The sequence below is a fragment of the Ochotona princeps genome, chromosome 1, assembly GCF_030435755.1.
Source record: "Ochotona princeps isolate mOchPri1 chromosome 1, mOchPri1.hap1, whole genome shotgun sequence".
Taxonomy (NCBI): Eukaryota; Metazoa; Chordata; class Mammalia; order Lagomorpha; family Ochotonidae; genus Ochotona; species Ochotona princeps.
The window spans coordinates 107,939,143-107,962,574 of NC_080832.1; the positions used below are offsets into that span (position 1 = coordinate 107,939,143).

A 23,432-nucleotide genomic window follows, 5' to 3' on the forward strand; every position below is an offset into this window, starting at 1 on the left:
GCACCAGGACACTTCAGGGAAAGAAATGGAGTCGAAGATGCCTTCACATTCACAGTGCAAAAAATAAAGCCGCGCTGCTACCTTTGGAGACATGAGAACAGGATTGTGTGTATGCACGCTGAGTGGGTAGGGAGCAGAGGGGAGTAGGGTCCCGAGCTGCCTTAGATCCATCCTGGAGAGAACAGGTCAGAGACCCTGGAAGGGCCTCCTTCTGTGGATGAGTGTAGCCCCAGTCCAGGGGGCAGGCAGGCAGCCAGATCCATATGCTCACAAGGGGACTCTGCCCAAAGGGGAGGGGTGTCACCTGCTTGCTGCTCGTATCCCCAGTTGTTAGTACAGTCAGCCCCTGCAGCATCCTCCAACACAGGCCTGGTCCATAGGATGCTACAATGGGGCTGGGCCTCTTCGGGTCATGTCTTCCCGTCGACCTCACACCGAGGTGTGCTGCTGGCAGAGGTTAAGTTGGCTCTCTGGAAAACACCCCTGTGTTCCCATCCTGACCATCGGCACTCCTCCAAGCTCAGGTCTTGGGGCTTGGTGAGATTCCTAGAACCATAAGCCAGCAGTTCTCACAGCTAAGCTGGCTCCAGTGCCCCGTTGGACATGCCCACCACACACCACACCCTCAAACCCCTCCCCGGAAGAAGCATGCTTCCAGGCAGGTAGGCACACTAGGGAGTGGTATGGATTTAATATATATATTTTTAGTATGACAATATATTCTTATTAAAAAGGTACAGGTAAGGACATGGCAGATTTTGTACATGAGCCTCATTGGGTGTCTGAGGCAGCTGGTGAGAGCAGCTTTGGTATGGAGGGCAGGGGAGACGGGCCAGCTGGTGGACATGGAATGGGCGTGGGGAGAGTCCAGACCAGACCCTACCACTCCACCTGCAGGTTTCCTCCTGTCACGGGGGAGCAGCAGGAGCTGCTGCGAGAAGAAAACAGCTTGCACAAACTTGATCGAGTTTTACATTGAACACAGACTGCTGGGGACTGTAAGACCAAGGAACATGCTAGTAAGAGTTAACAACCTGTCAAGGACCAGTCCAGCCCCCTCTCATGGACACCAGCCCCCCTGCTTGCTGAGTTGACCATGATAATCTCTGGTTTAAGGCACTGTTGGAGATCTGGCCATTGCAGCATCTAATACCAGAGCCATGGGCCAGCTCTGAACTTTAATAAATAGAGAAGTAGAAATCTTGGGGGGATGAGGAAGCTGGGGGCTGTGGGGACTGTATGTGTCCCTCTGTAAACAGTGAAACCAAACTCGTTTTTTTCTGCGGATCGAACAGGTCATGAACTGCTTCCATAGTCTTTGTCTTGCCTGGTGCATATCCAGCGCCAACCCCTGGACGTGCTGCTCAGGCCAAAGCGGAGCCTTCCCTGCCCGTTGTGGGTGAGGCTGACGTCCGCCCGGCCAGCTGCTGGGGAGAGAACTTCCCTGCCTCTTGCACAGATGGCCTTTGGTTAAGCAGCCGGTGACCCTGAAGCTTCCCCCCAGCCACTCCCCACAAAAGCCTTCACCTCATCCTCACCTGGTTTCCAGGACGGCCCCGTTGCACATGCTCGGACCCCTGCCACCAGAGCACATGCGCCGCTCCCTCGAACCAACACACGTTCTGGGCTTGCCAACTGGGTCTGTTCCTCTGCAGTTACTACGATCCCAGCACCTCCCCCACCCCCAACCAGGAATCTGACAGAGAAAAGGCACAAGACAGAAGAGTGGGCCCTGCCCACCAAGGCTGTCCCTGTGCTAAGGGGATTGGATCAGAAGATGAGAGACCCAGAAGGCAAGGAGTGGGAGCAGGTTTCCAAAGGTGCAGGGTGAACCGGGGTGGGAGTGAATCCAGAATAAGGTTTGATGGAGCCTCCTGTGCACACCTCCTCTTAGAAGAAAATATGTGCTGGGTGTAGCTGCTACCCCCACATGCAAGTGAGGTGTGGGAAAGATTCAAAAGGGGCCCTGTGTGGCTGGTTGAACTCAATGCCAGAGCTAGGGCCTTTGCCCTCCTCTGGCCTCTTCAGGCAGTGCAGCTGGCTGTCCAACCTCCATCACATCTCTCCCTGGCTATCTGCCCTGCCGCTAGACTGAATGCCTCCAGGAGTGTGCACCCTGGGACCCGGCCTGCACATGCAGAACACACCTCAGCCAAGCACATGTCCTGAGGGGTCCCCTGCGGGCTAGAACAAGTGGGAGGGCACTGCACTTCCTGCCCAGACACAGGTGTTAGCGGAAGAGCAAGGATCTAAGTGACAGACAGCTCTGGGGCAGAGGTGGCCCGGCAAGTGTTGCCCTGGGTGCAGGGCCAACAGGACTTCCCGAACGCCATGGGCAACACCTGAGGTCTGGTCAGCTGGCTTCATAACAATGGTCAGGTGGCAATGGCAGGGGTAGGGGGACACAGATCTGTCACAGGAGCCTGATGTATGAGGTACAGATCTGGTGAAGAACAGAGTCCTTGGATAACCCTGCCACCACCACTACCAATCTGGGCACATCAAGGACCTGGCAGTACAAGGTCACAGGAACTCTATGGTGAGTTTTCTGGATTGTGGGTTAGTACATGGGATGCCGGGGGGAGGCAGAGAGACTTAGAAACGTAAGAGAGAGAGAGAAGCCAGCAAACCTGTGACATGGAAGTTGCTCTGTCCTGAGGGCTTTGGTCCCTGTGTAACGCTGCCAGCATCTGTTTTCCTGGCATCCACCAGAACTGATACCACATGGTGGGTGCCTCTTTCCAACCAAGGAGTGGACACTCAGACCTACTCCATCACGCCTCCTCTTGGAGGAATTGGAGTCTTGCACCCCACCACTACCCCACCACACATACTGCAAAGGGAAGCAGGGCAGGGCTTGTGAGGTCTGCAATGCCAACACGTGGTGGTCCCATGGTAGGGGATGGGACCCAGAAAGAATGATGTGCAGGGGAAATGGGAGGGGCTCCTTGAGTGAGTGTAGGGATACACCTTGTCCAGCCACACACAGCCTGCAACCCAGGGCCCAGCCCAGGGCTCTGAGCTCACCAGCACCCAGCTGTGAGAGTCTCACCATCTCCCAAACTCAACTCTCCGGCCTGTCCCCATCTCCCAGTCTCCTGTGCAGCCTGTCCACTGCCGTGGGTCAATGCTTTAGCCTATTTATAGCCCGCTCACGGGTCACCTCCAGGGCCTGGCCACTTGACCGCTTGCGGCTGCGCTTGAGCTTGCACAAGTCCTTGTCGAAGACTTCCCCAGAGCGCAGGGCTGACACCAGGTCATCGAACTCGCCACCCTCCTCCAGCGCATTGCCAGCCAGCACCTTCCGCTGCCGTTGCCACCGCTCCCGCTCCCTCTGCTCCTTCAGCTGCAGGGTGGAGGGTGGCAATTTGAGAGCCTCTCAGGGGCAATGGACCAGGACAGGGGCAAGCCACCAATAGCCCTCTACATCACCGATGGCTCCCAAATGGGAACACTGGAAGACCCTGCTTCCCCACTGTCCACTGCTGGCTTGGTTCAGGTCACTGGCTGCGCCTCTTTCCTAAGCTGGCATGGGTTCCTCTGCTGTGCCTCATTTTCTTGCCTAACCTTCCCATCTGCATGCCACAGCCTCTGCCTTCCCACCAGCCCAGCCCTCTCACCATGGCTTCCATGCGTGCCCGGCGCTCCTCTTCCTCCTTCTTCCTCCTCATGGCCTCCAGGTCCTGCCGGGCCTCTGAGAAGGCCTGCAGAAAGGTGTCAAAGATGCCAAAGAATTCGTCTGGCTGCATCTTGCTCTCCTGCTCTCCAAAGTGCATCAGGGCCTGAGCAAACTGTGGAGGAGGATAATGAGGTTGGTGTGGGTCATCTCCCCCTACAAAGTGAGCTGACCTGTAGTGGAGGCCCCTCTTGTTCCTACAGCAGAGGACTGGGAACAGGACGATGAGGCTTTGGGAAATCAAAAAAAGGACCTATGAGATCATCTAGTGACTGAGTTAGTTACATGAGTTTCCTGGGCCTCCACTTTCTCCTCTGAGAAATAGGAATGATGATAGAATTACTTTGTAATGTTCCAGGGAGTACTGTGTGCGCCCAGAGGTGGAGGACTATCTCCCCTTTGCTGGGCCAGGTATGACCGCAATGGCCCTAGGAGCCTCCATCTCCAACTCGACCCATTCAGTATCATCTAGGTCCCCACCACTCCATGTGTGCTCCTGGCAACTTGCTAGAAGTGCCACTTGCAGTGAGGTTGGGGTTAAGTGGGTGAGTATCTAGCAGAGGCCTGACCCCTCCCCTTACCTTGTCCCGGGCCTCATTTAGCTGCTCCTCTAGCTCGGAGAAGCTGAAACTGGACACTGTGATGAAGTCGCTCATGATGGGGACAAACCTGTCGCTGGGCTCTCGCACCTGGCGTTTCTGGTAGTCCAGCTCCTATGGAGGGAGGAAGTGAATGAACGAGGCATTCAGGGCTCCCTGTTTCTTCCACCCATGGTGCCAAGCCTGTCTGCAGATGAGTCAGCACCCTGCATTTTACAATTCCAAGGGTGACAAAGATGGTGGGGCCATCGCTGACCACCACCTGCCACTGTCCCTCCCTCTCCCATCATCACCATTTTTTCTACTACAGCCTTGTGACCCAAGGTGGGGTCTGGGACCAGTGACATTGGCAGGAACATTTTCATCAACAGACTACCAGGCCACCACATGCTCTGCACTGCATGTGAATTGGCCTCTGTGCTTCACACACAGGACAGAGACCGCTGTGGAGGCATGTGCAGCTGGCTTGTGGACCATATCGTAAGGGCCCTTCCGAGGACTACAAAATGAGACTTTAAATCCCGGCTTCCTACTCTTTTCCTGACTCCATCTAACTCTGAGTTCTTTCTTTCCTGTCCCCTCTATCTCCCCCAATGAATGGTGAAGATGGGGAGGGTCTTTAGTTTACAGCTGTGAAGCACAATGGATCAAGGGCATCCCAGTATTGAGCCAGAGTTAGGACGATCTGAGAGAACAGTGCAGGGATGGTGGGAACCAGAAGTCTTACATGTCTCACAACCTTCCCACCTCCCCAACTTCCTTGTGAAAATTCTCATGTTGAGTTGCTAAAGCCCAAGACCAGGGTAGAAAGAAGCGATTAGGTCACAGGGGCAAGGCTTTCAGGTATGGAATAGATGCCCATGCAAGAGAGACCCCAGTGGAGCTTGTTCATCATCTCTTTTGCATGAGGACCCAATGAGAAGACAGGCCTCTACCAGACATCACATCCACCAGCAACTTGAACTTGGCCTTGCCTCTCTCCAGGACTGCGAAATCACCTTCCCCTGCCTACAAGCCTTTCAGAGTTTAGTGTGTTCTTTTATGGCAGCCTGAGTGTACCAAGACAGAGAGCCTCTACCAGTTCAGGGAGATGGGGAGGAGTGAGCAGGAAGGACCTGCTGGGGCCACTGCTTCCCACTGCCTGCCTTGAGCCTGCTTCCAAGGGCTGGAATCCACCAGGATCCAACTCAACCACACAACTCAGTGGTTCATCCCACAGCCCAGTGTAGAGTGTGTTGGACACTCAGATAATCCAGTCACCCTTTCCTGAGGGCTGTACTCACTGTACCCAGTGTCCTCTCCCCCCAGGTGGGAGCTCAGGTCACAGAAACACACCAGGTAGGTGTCTGGGGTCCACCGTCAGGTCTGACAACACAGATGGCAGCCAGCACTGTATCCCCACAGCCCAGGCAGGTACTCACCACCTCCACTGCTCTCAGGCCCCTCTTCAGGTTGCCCACCTCCTTCTCCAACTCTGCCAGGCTGCAGGGGAGATGAGGGGTGGGGTAGAAAAACAACTCTATGCTTGAGGAACCCAGGTGGGTGCAGGGAACAGTTCAGAGTCAGCGACCAGGCCACCTCCCTCCAGGATTCTGGCTGTGCCTCTGTAACCACCGGGGCTGGGTGGGAATGGGCAAAGCTAGAGTGCTGCAGACAGTCAGACCACAAAGGTCCTACTGTTCATCAGAAGCTTTCCAGCACGTGGCTTCTGGGCTAATGTGGACTGTCACACCCCACAGATCATATGTATAGCTGGGGCCCCATCAGATTTTAATGGACCTGAAAAATCCCTGTGGAGAGGCAATCCTAACGTTGTCAGACAATGCATCACTCGTGTGTGTGTGTGTGTGTGTGTGTGTGTGTGTGTGTGTGAAAGAGAGAGAGAGACAGACAGAGAAAGAAAGAGAAGTAATGTGTTGCAGAAGATCCTGGCATAATTGACTGGCTGTGCCACCACTTGCGTAAAAGCATGGCCCATGACACACAGTACAGTACACAGTAGTTGATGACAAGCCATTGTCTTCTGGCTTGTGTACTTAACTATACTACTTTGATCATTTCTACTGAAAACTATATGGAACTTGACTATGATACAGCATACTTTGTCTCCCAGCAACAAAACAGTCTTACAACCACAAAATTGCCTGTAGATAACTTAGAATGTATGCCATAGTCGTAAACAAGGTGTGACTGTAGCCATTTCTATTAACACCAGGTAATGCACATGAGGTCTTAACCATATACTGCACCTTATGTGCAGTAGGCATTAAATATCCATTAGCAGCATAGACATCATTACTTTTCTGGTTCTAATGCAGATGGCTGCTCTCTACCTTGGTATTCAGGTCTGGTTAGGAAGATGTTGCAGTCCCACTGTAATTCTTTGGAGCAGCCAGCACAGCACGTGGCCCTGGCTTTTCCAACCACCTGGGCATCTTTTCCTGTGGACAAGCCCCCCTCTGCCTGTACCGATGCCCAGAATCCACAACCCCCAACCAGTGGCAGACAGGAGATGTCATACAACCATCACAGATCTTTGATCCTGCTGTGGACCAACCAAAGCCAGCTCTATGACTAAATCCTTTGGGGACCCAAACTCTATTTTCCACAGGGAGTAACTAGTTAGTAATATACCTATTATGTATATAGTAATAAATGTATATAGTAATATAAGGCATACTTTCCTTCCCTGGCTCACTTCCTCACTCCTTTATTACCACTTTCTGGAAGAAGTATTTTAGAGTGAAGAATCTCTGGTTGGTCCTTCCAAAAGCAGACCCTGAAATCCTGGTCATTCCTAGTCTTCCCAGCCTAGGGCTTACAGGAGGACATTCAGCTGAGAGTGTGCGTAGACACAGGCAGAAGGCAGCCCAGGAGGGAACCTGCCCCTTACTTGACTTTGGCGGCTTCCGAAAGATGCTGCAGCTCGGAAGGCATGTTCAGGATGTCTGGGAAGTGCTTCTCCAGGATCATGATCAGGTAATGCAGCAGAGAGATATTCCTGCACAGGACAATGGTGTCAGTGGCAAGTGACTGAGGCAATGAGGCTGTGTGCTCAGAAACAGAAGTGGGGAAGAGGAAGGATGAGGCTGGGGGTGAAGGAGGTCTCAGAAAACAGGCGGGTCCTCACCTGTCGACACTGGACTTGGTGTCAGCAATCTTGTTGAGGCTGGCCACCCGGAAGCCATAGGCACCCCCACGCTGCCCTTTGTTCATGAAGTTGCCGATGGCCAGGACGACTTCTAACATCTGCTTTAGACGCTTGCTGAGGGTCAGCTCCCGGGAAGCCAACAGGATGGCTGGGAAGGGAGTGGGGGACAGTTCAGAGCTCTGTACAAACTGGGCCAGGACAGCTGGACCCCTAGCACCTCAGCAAGATGTTGGCAGAAAGGGGCTGCCAACTACTTCTCCTTCTCGGCATTTCCAACCATACCACCCTTTAGAGGGGAAGCAGACACAAACCCAAAGGCCATTGACCAAATAACCTGCTCTTCAGAATACACTGGCTTTTGCTGAGAAAAGCTGTGTGAGGACCTCTCTTTGGGTATATAGGTATGTAAGGGTTATTGAGCTGTTTCTTATATGAAAAAATGCACATAAATCAAGCCAGTCTATCAGTTGTAGACTACGATTATCTAAAATGGTGAGAAGATTATTAAATCCCCCTATGATCTTTAGCTTATGTTCAACCGAACATTTCTTCCTTGGGAAGACAAAAAGGAAAACCACTTGACTAAATGTTGGCAAAATACTAGCAGACTTCAGGAAGAGCAGCTGTGAAAATTAGACATTCAATAAAGCTTTGCAGAAGTTCCTAAGATGTTTGACATGTGTGCTCTATCATCTATAAAACAGCATTACTGCTAGCGTCTGCAGTGTTTCCAGTTTTGCTCTCTTTTTTTCAAACTGCATGTATTTGAGAGAGAGAGAGAGAGAGAGCACCCTCACGCATTCATCCACTCAAATGCCTGCAGTGGTCCCTGCCAGTCTCCACGCTGGGAGCTTGAGGCTCAATCTAGGTGGCTGATGTGAGTGGCAGAGATGCAAGCCCTTGAATTGCCTTCTAGGATGAACAGGAACGGGAAGCTAGAAGCAGAACCTGGAGCCCAGCACTCTGATGTGATATGGAGACAGCTTAACTGCTAGGCTGAACATATGCCTCCCTCCAGTTTTCATAAATCATGAATAAAATGGAACACTGAAAGCTAACAACTTAATGCTGCATAGAACACTAATGTGGAACAGCAGCAGAAATATCATTGTTGTTCTTAGATTATGTCATTTATACAAAGTTCAAAACAGACAAATCTACAAGACAGCTATCATCAGAGAAGAGAAAGGGGGCAATAATTAAAGTGGGGTAATGATTGGTAGAGGAGGGTTGAAAACTTTCTTGACCTGGGTGTCTGTTATGCAGGTGGGTTCACTTATAATGATTCACCAAGACTTATGTACTTTTTTCTACCCATGTCGTATTTCAATAAAGTTTTGCAAATAAAACACCCTACTTATGAAAATCTCAATATATATTGGTTGGGATAGCTTTTCTAAAGTTGATTTGACATTTGAAAATTTTGCAAAGGAATCCTGGAAATGCTAAAATGTTGGCAAAATAGAAAGCGGTAAGAGTTCAAAGGAAATCAGTGTAAACTTCTATATGTAATCCTGACATTTTAGACACCTTCACAATCCAATCATGAATGTATTCATAGGATTATATTTGTACCCATACTCATTTTGACTACATTCTGTGTATGTATTTAAATAAGAATTGGCAAATTTGCTCTATTCAGCCACAAACATAGACATACAAGAATATACCCAAGAAGAATATGTTCATAACTATATTCATAGAAAAAATGGTAAATAATCAAATTCGGCAGCTCAACTCAGAGCCCCATGCTTGCTGGATGTTGTAGGGTAGGTGTTCGTGGCTCATCTCCCTGCCAGGGTAGGGCAACCCTTAGCTCTTTCAAGATTGCTGGCAGAAGGAACGTGGATTCCAACTCCCCAACAATCTTTTTGCCTCCACTCCAGTCAACTCCTCAACTGCTTCCCTATCCAGTTCCTGGAGTGATTTATACCCTAGACCATCCAGCTACAGCAGGGCAATCCTTACAGATTTGAGCCATAGGACAGCACCCTACCCCCACCTTTCCCCCAGCAGGTTCGCTATTCCAAACACATGTCGTTCTCTGCACTTGATGTTAAAGTTGTAATCTTGCCTGAGCATGCCCTCACCAATTCTAAGGGAGAGCTTAGGAATAAGCTTCTGCAAGCAGACAACTGCCTAAGATGAAATCTCCCTGCAAACAGCAATTGCCCATGACTGCTCCTCTGAATTTAGATACACAAAGTTGAGCACCTTTGTCTCAGGCTGAACCCCTTATCTGCGCCTCATGCCCCAATGGCAGTTTACAGCAGGTTGGAAGGAAGTCATGAGGATTATAAGGATTCCTTCATCACCTGGGCAAGGAGACAATACCCATCCTTCTTCCTCACGCAGGTTACTTGTGACCACAGTCTGCATACACCTCGCTGTGCAGGTGTGTGTGTGTTACACATACATGTTAAATGAAGGGAGACAGAGTCCACAGCACACACACTATAGAAAATGTCTCCCCTGAGTTCTGCAAACTCCACCCTGCACACAGAACCATCTACAAAGCAGCTCCTTGGACTGCAGGAAGGACCCTTCTCAGGACAGGACAGCTCAGGGGATGCAGGCTTTTCCGGCAGGGGGCGCTATGCTCTGCTCTGCTCCTGGGATCACCCTTAGCACAGGGTGTGACACAGGCACTGTGGCTTCTGCTGATCCAATGGAGAAGAGCGGAGGAGACATAGTGGTGAGCCTGACTGCTTTTTCCGGGACTTCCCTCCTCAAGTGCCAAGTTCACCCTCCGTCCTGACCCCTGCCCTTCCTCATAGCTTCCTGCCGCTCTCCACAAGCAGACCCCTACTCAGGGAAGGAATGGATTTTGAAGAACAGCAGCTGTGTTCTGACACTGACTCTCACTCACCAGTAATATGACACAGCAATTGGCTTAGCCCCATGTGAGAGATGAGAGCCCAGAGACACACAGAGGTGCAACGGTGGCACACACGCATGGGATTTGCTCTCAGACCCAAATGTGACCACACACACCTCTGGTATGCGACTGCCACTGAATCCCAAACTTCCCCCTTGGAAAGAGTCCATGTTGAAGGGGTTTTGCCCTAACTCACAAAATCATTGCCTCTGGGAATCAGCAGGCCTGGTGTCCTACTTTCTGAACAGCTCACACTTCGAATGACATGCCCAGAGGTCTTCTGCTAACCAAGTACCTCTCCATGAGCGGACTCGATGAGCTTAGCAGCTCAAGGCACACTGTTCCATGTCCTGGCTGCTACTGCCTTCAACAGATGGAACAACTGCCAAGAGAAGCTCTACCCTGCGCAGTGCACGCTGAGGCATAAGGTGCAGTGATGAGCTGCTGGTCCCAAGGACAAATGCGTATATTTTCGCTTTTACATTTTGTCCTTGACATTGGAGAGTAAGGCAGGCACTTCCCCTGCCCCTCTATGACCGTGGACTCTCTCCACCCTGGCTGTCCCAGATACTGTGGCACTGCAGACCTCCTCCACCCTCAGCCCTACCTTCCACTTTGGGCTTGGCCTCAGCCAGTCGCTCTTGGAACTTCTTCTTGAAGAAGAGAGCCTGAAGACGCTGCTGGTAGTGGTCAATCCTGTGGACAGGTTGAATGGTGTCATGCTGGGGTAGCCCCCGCCAACCCCTTCCGCTCGGCAGCACCCTGCTTGGCCCACCTGCTCATCTCATAGAGGAAGCGGTCGGCGCGGGCCATCCGCTCAATCTCATGCTTGTGCTCCTCCAGCAGGTCAACATCACTCTTCTCTGGGACGAACTTGAGGAGCTTCAAAGATGAAGGGCAAGTCAGACAAGAAGCTGGAGGTAGGGGGCTGAGGAAGTTTAAGTCAGACCTGGAGGTGGGTGCTGGAACAGGGTGGGATGGGGTAGCACAGGAGAAGCCCAGACGCCAGATCTACTCAAGGTGAGGTGGGGGCTTCAGAGAGGCCCCCTCGTGTAGACAGGCTGGCGTTTCCTTTTGTCTGCCCAAAGGGAGTGGCAGGCCACCCAGCTACTATTCACCGTTTAGAATTGAAATGTTATCTTACACAGGGCACACTCTTTTTGGTGATTTTTCTCTTTTGAGGCACATTTTCACCAGGTATCATTTACATAAAACACAACACACTCACTGCCAATGAGTGAGTTCAATGCCTTTTGGCAAAATTTTCTGCCACATGCAGCCACCTCCATAAACCAAACCCCAGATCCTAATGTATCCTCCCCAGTAAATCCTGCCACCTTAGGTCTGCCTGCTTGTGAACTTCATGGGGATGAACTTGTGCTGTGTGTTCCCTTTTGTGACTGGCTTCTTTTATTCGACAGAGAGCCCTATGGTTGTCTGTGCAGTGAGTCCTGAGTATCTGTGTTAATGACTGCTGAGCAGTGGTCTGTGACATGACTACGTCACAGTCTCCAGGATCACCTTCCCATTGGCAGGTGGTCAAGTTGCTCACAACTTGGGAGTTTTATAAATACAGTTGCTATAAATATTCTCATGTGTGCCTTATGATCGATATTTGTGCTTGACTTGCCATAGAGTGGGATGATGGGGCCACAGAGTAGGCATGTGTTTGTGCTTTGGTATGCGTAGCCAAATAGTTTCCAAAAGGACTGTGCTAAAGGAGAATTCTTGTTGCTTCCCATTGCACCCGCACATGGTGTTGTCAGTCTTTTTAATTTTAGTTCTCCTCTTGGGTGTGTGGTGCCACCTACTAAGGGTGGTGGCCTGGATTTCTCTGATGGGACTTGGTTGGCACTGAACATTTTTTCACCTGCTTCTTGGTATCTGCTAGTGGCCTTTCACCAATTCCCTGCTGAAATCTTCTCATTTTTCAGTTTCCTTCCTCACCTTTTCTTGGATTTGTGGAGTTCTTTACGCTGAATAGGAAATCTTGGTTACATACTAAGGAGCTTCAAAAAGTCCGTGGATAATGGAACAAAAAGACTCTCTGAGTTTTTAGAAGATGCCTTGGATGCAGACGGCAGATAGGTTTGTTATCTTGACTTTGTAATGGTGTTTTCTGATGGACTGAAGTTCTTAATTTTAATGATAACCCAGCTATTGGTGCTTTGGATTAGTAGTTTTGAGATTACTCAAAGGACATAATAGACTAAGTGGAAGAGATTGGGGGAAGAGAACAGTTACTTATCCTGATTTTTCCCTGAGACCTATGGAGGATGACACCCCATACCTCTTTCCAGGATGCTCAAAGTCCCCTGGAAAAGATGCAGCCTTTTCTAGCCTTCTCCCAGGAAAGATTAGCCCAGAAAAATTTCCAGAAACTTTCCCCCCCAACTCCTTCAGCCTGATTTCTCCTTGACCCAAGAGTTTCAGCTCTCTGCAGGCTGCTGGGGAGAGGCAGGTCTGCCTCTTAGGCTCCGCCTCCCTCCTCTCACCCTGAGAGTCCTACCTGCTCCAGCATGTCCTTGGCCAGATCCTCCTGCTCGTCCATCTTCAAGATAGCCTGCCGGATCTCCTCATTGGAAAGCTTCAACCTAGGACAAAACCCACCCAACTGAGCAGCCAGCCTCATCCATAAGCTCAGGACAACCCCAAACCTCCCTCCCCAGGAGGTGAAGCCTGCATCTTCTCCCTTTCCTAGATGTAAACCTAGGAGCACATCCACTAGTGTAGATGGAAGAGACATGGCAGAGGCTACTCAATCCCCCTCTTTTTCCCTAGGTCTCAGGAATCTACTGCACTTCCAAGGTAAAATGGAACTGGAAGGGGCGCCAACTTCCTGCTTCTCTCCTTTCAAAGAAGGCAGAATATCTCTTGGTCTCCAGCAATGTGTCAGCTCCCACCCGGCTGTCCCATCAGTCTTCCAGGCTCGGAGAGGGGCGAGCCACCCCCTATACCCCTCTCCTTACCCACCCTCTACATGCACATCACTGGGAAGCCTCGAAATTCAGAACCACCCCTCCCCCATCCAGTGCGAGAGAAACTGAGTTCTGTCGAGGGGGTACACGGAGGGGGAAAACACCCCACAATGACTGAAGACAACACCAAGAATAGTACAGGAGATAGTGCCCTCCAACCCTGGTGTGGGTGGCAGGCCCTGCACAGAAGCTGCACTGTTGGGGCACACACTGCCCTGTTTGTCCTGCAGTGCCGGGAAATGCTTGGGCACTGACGTCACGCTGTCCAGAGCGGCCCAAATGGAGCATGGCCTCCACGGGCTGAGAACAGCTCCACAACCAGACAAGGCTGAGGCTGTTCAGGGGGCCTCGTGGCTGGAGACAAGCCCCAAACCACGACTCAGCTTTGGCTCCCAGGAGAGGGTTCTAGATCAGTACCATCACCCCACTCCCGAGTCACCTCTATCCCACAGCGTAGCTGCTTCCACCACCTTTCTTTGCCTAGTCCTGGACCAGAGCCTCTGACCCTTGAGAGGACTGATCCCTCCCACCCAGAATTGCTCCCCCCATCCCAGCAAAACCTGGCAGGGTGGGGAGGGGTGGGCCAGCACCTACTTAGAGAGCAGGATGATGCAGTTCTGCGCTCTCCGGCCATCAATGACTGACAGCTCCTTGACCTTGCGGGAGGCCAGGTAGATGTCTTCGGTGGAGCCCAATTCTTTCTGCAACCAACAAGCCAAGGGGAAGTCTTGAGTGTTTTCCCCACTGCTTTTCCAGCCCAACCTCCAGGGTCCACCCTCCTACAGGTGTGGAAATGCTCCTGACTTGAGGACCAGGAAGAGAGACAAGCGGACAGGCAAGACAGAGAAGGGGGCATCCTTACGGACAAGGGAAAGGCCCAGGACTTTGCCATGGGCCAGAATGGGTTGGGAGGGGGCAGTGAGTGGCACCCTTTCTAGAGATTATCCTGTCTTGGCAAAATAGGTAAGGAGCTGCTCCCCTAGGCGAGGGTGTGACCAGTCCCCCGGACCTAGGAAATGTGCCATGCATACCATGTCACCCACAGATTCAACCCCCCATTCTTGCACTTCACCTAAGGACCCTTCCCAGGAAGAAGATGGGACCTTGGCTCCAAATCTCCTATCAGGCTACAGCTCCTGGCCCATGGGAACTTCAGCTCACAAACCCAATGACAAGGGCATCCACAAATGCAAAGGTATGGAAAGCGAGAGAGAACCTCAAGTAGAGTTCTCTCCTCTGGAATTCCAGCAAGCAGACTCCCAAAGAGTCAGAGCTCTTACTGCTCTCCCTACTTTTCTGTGGCCCTGGTGAGGGAGCCTGGAGAGACTATCCAGTGGACTGTCCTCCCTCTGGAAACACCCTCCAAGCAACAGGCCTCGGGGACCACCACTCACATCAGCATCGTTGTGAACTGTGTCCCGGGCAATGTGTAATGCCCAGCCTGTGTAGCCCTGCAGGAAGCCCTTGCCCTGGGCTTGGCCCCTGAGAGACCTAGAAGTCTTCTCATCGCTCCAGCATTCACCTCATTGCTCCAGGAGTTACATTGCTTCCCTCTCCAACAGTTTCCCTTCCCTCTAGGGGCTGCCTCCTGCCCCTATCTATAGAACAGCAATAAGGTGGGACAGACAGAAAACCTTCTCTCTTTGGGGCCTAGTATGCAGCAGCAGCAGCCCAGTACAGCAGTGGAAAGCTGTAGTGTTCAGAACCCCGAAAGTGACTCACCTACTGGGCAGGATTAGTTACCAGCTCCTAGGCAGGTAGCAGCCACAGCCAACAGAGAATTAAACATGCACAAGGTTAGCCAAGAGATTCGAGGACCTGGGACCAGCAGGACAAGTGTGGGGACCCTCAGCATCCATGTGTCCACTTTATTCCAGTGAGACCTCCTCAGGAGGTGACAGGGACCTGATGCAGTACCCTGATGCAAGAGCTGCTTCCAGCAGGCATCCACTCAGAGAGAGCAGCTTGTTCCCAGGGGAAGCCTGGAACGAGCTCTCCCACCCTGCCCTTGACTCCCATCCCTTCCTCTCCTCTGCTGAGAAGAGCTGTGCTGTGCTAGAGCACAGGGTAATTTTGATACCCCCAGACAAGTTTGTCTTTGACCTAAAGGAACTGGAACTGGAAATGCTGGGTGCTGTACTCAAGGAAGGAATGAAAAGCAAGTGTCCCTGAATTTGCTCCTTTGCTTTTTGCCTTTGAGCTGACCCCCAAATGTGTAAAGTGAGGGAGACCGGAGAATAGGCACCTGTGTCCTTCCCTCCTGTTGAAGAGCGAAAGCCACCAACTCAGAACTTGACTAGGACATGAAGAAGAGACTACAGCTCCTAGGACCTCCCCTACCCACAACTCAGTGCCCAGGACCCTGAGGCGAGAAGAGGTGGCCAGAAGACTTGTGCCAAGAAGTGGGTGGCATACTGAAACACGGCAGTCTGTGTGAGCCTGGCCCCAGAGCAGGGGTTTGGACTAAGTGGGTTCAGAACAGCAAGCAGCACAACCAAGATCTTCCAGGTTTCATCTTTCTCATCTCTCTCGGCAGAGAAACCCCATGCTCCCTATTTTTGTACCAACCCTGCCCTGGCTCATTTTGGAGCCTTGGCAACTGGGTGGACAGGGCCAGAATCCTGGCCTGGAAAGAAACCCTTCTGACAAAGAGGAAGGGTGTGTTTTCCATGTCTGACACACACCCCCGCCCACTCCCTCTGCTCCCAGCACTCATGCAGGAAGCTTGGTTCTCACAAGAACCAGTGCTCAGCATGCCTGCCAGCTCCAGCAGCCTTGGCTGCTGCCCGTGGCTGTGCCAACCTGACACAGGTTTGCATCTATACATGCTTCCTGGAATTAAGAGCAGAGAACCCAATGCCCTACACACTGGCATTTACATGAAATAGCTATTCCCTGCAAAACCTGGCATGGTTTGGGACACCTGCTTCAGGAATGCTCTGTGATCTGTCACCAACCCAGCCCCCTTCCTTCCACTGGGGCTCCAGGACCAGTCCTACTGGTCCAGCTGTCCACACACAGAGCTTGCCGAGCAGACCAAGGGACCAGCCTTGACCTCCAGCCACTTAGATATCAGAGTGGCATCTCTGCCTTTCCTGCAAGTTTAGCATCCTCTGTTTAATGGGCTCAGCAGGTGTTGGGAGACAAAAAAATTAGGAAAAGTAAAGTTTGAAAAGCAATGTCCTCCTTCCTGGAAGTGACCTTAAGTGATGGGTGAAAATGGTTTACCATTTAGTTGACCCAGAAAACCCCACAAAAGTGTGCCGATCAAATTTACAAGTGCACTATTCAAATCTGCAAGCTCAAATCTGAGCTCCCCATGCCACACTGAGATATCGCTCGCTGAAAAGGAACAGCTCCTAAAGCAGACAAGGAGATGGCGGAAGAAAGAGCTCTCAGATGACACTAAAGAAGCAAAACCTTATGACTTGGGAATAATTTCAGCACAATGACACAGGGCTGTCATTGTGGTGCAGTGAGTTAAACTGCCACTTGCGATGCCAACATCCCATCTCTGAGCACGGATTCAAGTTCCTACTAATATGCCAGGAAAAGCAGTGGAAGATGGACCAAGCCCTTGGGTCCCTGCCACCTACACAGGAAAACCAGATGGAGCTCTAAGTTCCTGGCTTTGGCCATCTGGAGAGCAAACCAGCAGATGGAAGATCTATGTCTCTGCTATCGCTCTACCTTTCAAATAATTTTTTCAAACAATACCAATGCTTTCTAGGTATTGCTCTGAAATCCCAGGTTAAACTGAGTAGAGATCAACAGTGACCATCCCCAGGCTGAAAGAGAGAGAGAGAGAAATGAGCAAAACAGGACTTCTTCATTTGCTGTATAAACTGTTAACATCATGGAATGCAGATGTAGCCACATCTGCAACCTCCATGAGAACATGGCACCTTGTACAGAATAAATCATTTAGTCTATGTGTGAGCGAGGAAGAAGGAGGGAACTCAGAAAGGGGCTGAGGTTTGACCGAAGGCCTGTGGTGTGACAGGTCAAGAGCAGACGTCGAGGCCTCAAGAGCCCAGTGGGGACAGGGTCTTACCTGGTGCCTCTGATAGGCTGAGAACATTTTTTCAAAATCCTCTAGGTCCAAGACACGAAACACTTGCATGTCATCGATGTCATTCCACACGGTGCCGGGAACCCACTCCTGAGATGCAGGGAGAGATTCGGGACACAGCCCCATGACTGGGTTGAGCCAGCTCCGTCACCAGGGGGTGCCTGGTGCCCCCCCCAAACCTACCTGTGTTCCCATACCACAGACCGCAGTGCCCGGGCTCAAACCCTCATAAAATGGGCCCACCTGGCTCCTCCTCAACCCTCTGTGCAACAGGATAGCAGTCAGAGCCAGCCCCCTGCTCCCCTGGGTGGTAGGCCATATGTGACAATGTTCCAGAAACCCCTGGGTGTGCTATAGCAGTGAATGAGTAATTGCGGAAGACACCTTGCTTAGAGCCCTGGCTCCAGCCCTCACTGTCTCCAGCCCTCACTGCCCCGAGGCAGGCTGGCGTGGCTTTGCTCCTATGGCTGGCTGGACTCCCTGGAAGCATATGGGCCCACACATCCTTGGGACTCTCAGTATCTCTGCACAGACTGTGTTTTGGGAACCTAAGATGGTAATTTTCTCTCCAAGACCTTCCCCTACTTTCCCAGATGTAGAGGTGGACAGGTACCAATGATGGAACACTCGGGCTCCTTAGTGGCCCTCCTCAGACCAGCCACACTCTGCCACCACCTCTCTGCACTGTCAGTGAGCCCCAGGGAATGTGTCCCCATGCCTCTCACATGCAATGGGCTCCAGGTGTTCTACCCTGAGGCCTTTGCCACAGGCACTGCATTCCCTATGTGAGGGACCCTAGCTTTGCAACCCAGCAAGCAGTGTGAGCCAAGCCATAGACAGATGCAAGTAATCCTACAACACCCTGTCTATGGCTCCACAGACAGCCGTGCCCTCCTCAGCCACAGCAGTGCTCTCCACCCCTCTTCTGCCCAGACTTTTCTTCCTTAGAACTCTGCTCACCTCAGTCTCCCAGCTCCCTTGGGCTAGAGGGCAGTCTGGGACCTTCACACTGCCTCCCTGTCCTTCTCCAAGACCTCCTCCACAAGGCTTGGAGACAGAAGCATACCTTCCACTCACTTTTATTTTCTTAAACTCTGCAAAGGGGAGGCTAGGCCAGAGTCGACGGGGGAGGGGAGCGGGTTACATTCCTGTGGCCTTTGGAAGGCCAGGGACCCTCCTGCGGAATGCTGGCCTGGGAAACCCAGAGCAGCGAGGCTTACAGGCAGCTGGCCAAGCCCAACACAGACGCATTCTTTTCACGGCAGAAACAACCGCTATATATATGTGTTGATGTGTGTGTGTACACGTGTGTGCACATGTGCATGTACAGGTAGTGGAAAAAGTTTGGCGACAGGGGCCCGGCTTCTGCAAAGGGAGATGAGAGATGCAGAGAGCTGAGAACGGGGACTGAGGGGGGGAGGCAGGGAGGAGGCTGGTTGATGTTCTGTGGCAGTGAATGATCCAGAGTCCCCTCCAGAGGCAGACCCCCACCTAAATCAAGACCCCCAGAGGGGAAGCTGCCCATTGCTGTTCATTTGTGGCAAGGCTATGCAAGACAAGGGGTATGGTGTGAATGTGGATGTAGGGAGGAACCCCCATGAGGCCACAGCCAGAGCACCCAGCTCTTCCTCACATGTCATCAAACATCAGCCCCCGACCCGACCCCACCCCACCCCTGCCACTCCTCTAGGCTCTTTGTGGAGTGTCTAACTGAGGTCTGGTGTCAGACAAAGCCACATCCTGACCTGCACTGTGTCACCCTGGCGTGCCTCCTGTTCCATCCTCAAATTCAAGTTTTCTACCCCTCTGGCCAAGGCCTCTCACACCTCCTTGTGGACTCCTAGGGCTTCGGTCCCTCCCTAGAGCTAGCATTTGTTTTTCAGGGAAATCATTTTTTCAAAAAAACTCTTTCTAATCATCCTTCTGAGCACTGCCTTTGGGGTCAGGCAGAGCTCATGGGCGGACTCCTCCAGTCCAGCCGCTACTTAAGACAGCGTGCTCCTACACAACTGCTAATCTTTGCCTTTGACATAGCAAAGAAAATGGAGTCTCGTCGATGCTTCCCTCGCTGCGTTGAAGTGAGGATTACCCAGATAACATGCTTAAGGCATCGATGGTAGTGTCATAGATAACCACTGACCTAATATAACTAGTATCGAGGTTCTCTGTCAATTACTGTTACAAGTATTTTCTTAATCGATGTCCACAGGCTGCAGTCCTTAGATTAAATCACCTGCCCCTATATGCAATTAAACACTTGGAACTGGAATATTAGTGTCCCCACCCCAGGTTCCCACGTGACTATAAATGAACTCCCTTACCCACCGCATTTACTCCATCAAGCCTGCATAGACTTCAAGCTAAGAACAAATCTATGGCCAATTCCTGACTCTTAGGGGATCTATCTAAGCTTTGCTATTACTAGACCCTAGAGAAAATCCTATACAGAAAGCACCCTGTGATGAAAATATCACAGAAATATTAGCTGCCTTGTCTGTCTTCCCTAGTCATTGGTATGCCTGCTAACCTTTCATTATGCTTTTAAAGCCTTAAATTGTCAGTTTCAAACCTTGAATTAAGCAGTGGAGACAAATGTATTATTTCTCTCTCTCTCTCTCTCTCTCTCTCTCTCTCTCTCTCTCTCTTTGGTTTGTTTTTGTTTTAACCACACAAACTCAAATTTTTCTTTGAATCATGAGCAACAAATGTGGTGGCCCAGTCTGCAGCCTTCGGCTCTGCAGAGCTGCGGGCCTTGGCGGCCTACCTCGTGGCCAGCGAGAAGCAGTCGCAGACATGACTGCAGGGGGGTCCTTGCAAACTCCACCACTCTGGCTCTAAAATGGTGCTAGCAAATGGATCTAAGGGTTTCATAACTCATGATGGAGACATTATTCGAAACAAGAGACTATGAATGGGCCTGATTTCTGCTTTATCTTCCCATTTCGATTATAAACTACAAGTGGAAGAGACCTTATAGACTACCTCAGACAACTCCAACCGGTGAAGGAGAAAGCAGTGGCATGTGCGGGACACACAGCTAGATACTCGGGTTTGGGTAGAGGTTAGCACCTCTTCTACCCATCCCCAGGATCCACGAGTGTTTCCTTGAATAAGTGTGTTAACCTGCCAAATGCTAAGCCCTTAGAGGGCCATGTCACTTCTCAACTTTTACTACTATCCACTATAATGCCCATCAAAACCCTCTACATTAAACCGACTTCAGTCTAGCCAGCTGGTCTACCCTTAGGAGCAGTTCTCTTAACAAATAGCCACCTTACTAGCTTGCAATTTCCTATCTACCCTGATGTGAGCAGCCCTTTTAGCTCCTTTAATCTCACAGACAAGATGAATCCCCCACGAGTGAAATCAAGAAGTCTACATAACAAGATCATAGTAGATCCACCACCCCAGCTTCAAGCTGGTGTCTCTGTAGCTGCTACTGAAGTAGATATATGGACCAGGATCACTGAAACCAACCACCCTGTATGTACTGACGTCAGGCGGCAGTGCGGCTGGTCTCCCGACAGGACCTCTATTGTGCAGCAGCAGCAGCAGATGTGGCTGGGGTTGGTCATCAGTTCCAGGTCTCGAGAGACCCAGGGGCCCTGTATTCTGTTTGCAAGAATCCAACAGAAGAACAGCTTCTCACATGTGGCCTGTGGTTGGTGCTTCTCAGATAATGCTCATGAGGGCCTCTCACTCCGGTTCTCAGAATGTGACCAGTGTCTGGGCCTCCCAGGCAAGATGCTTATGACTCAGGGCATCAAACTTGGCAGCCTTTTGTCCATGCTGTCCCCAAATCTAGACGCTGGTCCAGGTTCACTATCTACATTTTCCACTCTGCCTCAAATCCATCCTGTCTTTGAAATTGCAGTTAGACCCTTGACCCCACCTTCCAATGGCACACGCTGGGCCATCTCTGTTGCTCTGTTAGCCCTCAGCTAACTGAGCGTCACCAGCAGAAATTTCTCCCTAGCAGACAGCAAGCCCTTAGGGAACCAATAAACCCATCGCCTGTACCCACTATGACCGCCCCCCCCCGATCTCTCCTGCCTTCCCCATCAGAAAAAGAACCAGGCCAGCACATCTGCAAAGGGCCAGAGGCATCCCATGGGGCTGACCACCACTGCCCACAAGACAATGGACCCATGAACCCTCTCCCGAGAGCTCACCTCATTCAGCTTGACCCAGTTGAAGGACTTCAGCGGGTGGGAAGGCTGCGGTACACGCTTTTTCCTGAGTGGGATGTAACTGCTGGGGAAGGGGTCCTGAGGGACGGGCAGGGCCATGCCAAAGCAAGGTGGGGCACCTGGGGGTGTGGGAGCCCCACTAGGCGGGAGGGGCGGTGGGGGTGGAGGAGGACAGCAGACGAAGGGGAGAGGGGGTGGTGGTGGTGGAGGCCGGTCATCGGTTGTCATGGAGGAAGAAGACAGGATGACTGGCCCCCCCGGGGGAGGGGGAGCAGACACAGGGCCCATCTGTAAGGAGACAGAAGATTGACAAGGACAGACATCAGCACTGCTTCTGCTCACCCATCCTTTCCTCCTCTTCTCCATCTGTGCTGGGCCCCGAGGCTTGCTCTCCCTTCACACATGGTCATTCCCTCCCTCTACAGCCCAAACATCCAACACATACACACCCACATCGTACAATTGGAGTCTCAGCCTCACAGTGCAACCACAGAATGGACACATCCAGTTGTACAGGCCACTGACTGCACCAGGACATTCAGCTGAGGGGACTGGGGGTAGAATTCCTAGCTTCCTGCGCGTCCCAGAGTGTGTGCTTCCTGGGGCAGTGTTGGCTACAGAAGGTGGGATATCATCCTAATTAGTACATAGTGCCACTTGTACAGCCTTAGGGGTCCCAGGCAGCCTAGCCTGTACTTCCCCTCTGTTCTGCCTCATGCGGAGGTTCCTGGCACCCCTGCACACTGCTCTCCCCGCCCTAACCTGAGGCCCAGGATATCTGGTGAGCTCTGTAAAAAGGAGAGAAGGCCTACATACCGAGAGGTCACTGAGCTGGGCCACTAATTCTGCCACTTGTCCCCGGGCCTGGCGCAGCTCCTGGGACTCCCGGGCCAGTTTGTCCTTCATCTTGTTCAGTGTTCGCATCATCTCCTCCTTCTCCAGAGTCTTGGTCTCGCATTCACGCTCCTTCCTCTCCAGCCGGCTCACCAGTTCCATGTGTTCTGGGCAGGGATAGGGCAAGAGAGGAAATGTGAGGCAACAGTGAGCATCTGTGCCCCCTTTGGTAGGAGGAGATGGGTCCTGGACTGGGCAGGCAGCAGGACAGGGAGTGGACAGAAGGTTTCAGCAGAACCTCTCACCTTTCCGGAACTTCTCTGCCTGTTCTCGCCACTGTTTGACTTCATTCTCATTGATGAGCCTGGTGGGGAATGGGGCGGGGAGCAGTGTGTCAGTGTGTCTGTCAGCTGGAAGAGATGTGTTCTCTCTCTCTGGCCCACATGGGTACCTGATCCCCAGTGAGGCCAGCCATATTGCAGGGCAGCTAGGATTTGGACCGTGTAACTGTCCCTCCAGCTGCCCGCTCACACCCAGGTCTCATTCCATGTCTGTAGCAACTACCAGAGCACCAAGCACCCTTTGCTACCTTAGGATCCAATCCCTCTTTGATCCCCTTGGAGCTACTAATGCTCACAGACCAGAAATGGGACTGAGAGCTACTTAATAGGTAAACTAGGACTCATGTCAGGCTTTGCTTTGGTGGCATGCACCCTTTGTAAAAATAGACCCTGACCTCAGGAAAAAGCTAAAATGTGGGCTACACCATGGTCCAGGCTTCCCGTGTGTAAGAACAAGAGAAATTTCCTACCCTAGCAATCATACAGAGTATGTTTTGCCCACTCTAGCAATAAGACAAGAGAATGAGTTTGTGGGAGTTGACAGAGGATGTGTCTACAGCAGGAAGGCCCCATCCGTGTCAGACCCTTGTAATGATATGGGCTTAAGCAACACTCCCACCTGGACACCAGGGTGTCCAGTAAACACTTCTGTAAATTTTTAAGCACAGATGTGTTAAATGACATATACTTTTCAACCAGATCCATGATAGGGA

The 23,432-nt window shown here is 51.6% G+C and overlaps 1 protein-coding gene across 3 annotated transcripts in view; it reads right to left on the bottom strand.

Annotated features, from left to right (window-relative positions):
* Positions 1-3,091: 3,091 nt before the first annotated feature.
* The window catches only part of DAAM2 (dishevelled associated activator of morphogenesis 2), a 112,589-nt gene continuing 92,248 nt past the window's right edge, over positions 3,092-23,432 (bottom strand). For all 3 annotated transcript variants that reach the window (XM_058663563.1, XM_058663569.1, XM_004590337.3), the window contains exons 12-25: positions 22,684-22,742; positions 22,361-22,545; positions 21,527-21,832; positions 17,337-17,444; positions 13,877-13,983; positions 12,814-12,898; positions 11,080-11,186; positions 10,912-11,000; positions 7,406-7,574; positions 7,169-7,276; positions 5,697-5,757; positions 4,258-4,389; positions 3,621-3,791; positions 3,092-3,346 (exon numbers count right to left, since the gene is read on the bottom strand). In XM_058663563.1, the coding sequence (XP_058519546.1) occupies positions 3,125-3,346; positions 3,621-3,791; positions 4,258-4,389; positions 5,697-5,757; positions 7,169-7,276; positions 7,406-7,574; positions 10,912-11,000; positions 11,080-11,186; positions 12,814-12,898; positions 13,877-13,983; positions 17,337-17,444; positions 21,527-21,832; positions 22,361-22,545; positions 22,684-22,742 (1,909 nt within the window). In that variant the 3' untranslated portion in view covers positions 3,092-3,124. The remainder of the gene's footprint in view (positions 3,347-3,620; positions 3,792-4,257; positions 4,390-5,696; positions 5,758-7,168; positions 7,277-7,405; positions 7,575-10,911; positions 11,001-11,079; positions 11,187-12,813; positions 12,899-13,876; positions 13,984-17,336; positions 17,445-21,526; positions 21,833-22,360; positions 22,546-22,683; positions 22,743-23,432) is intronic.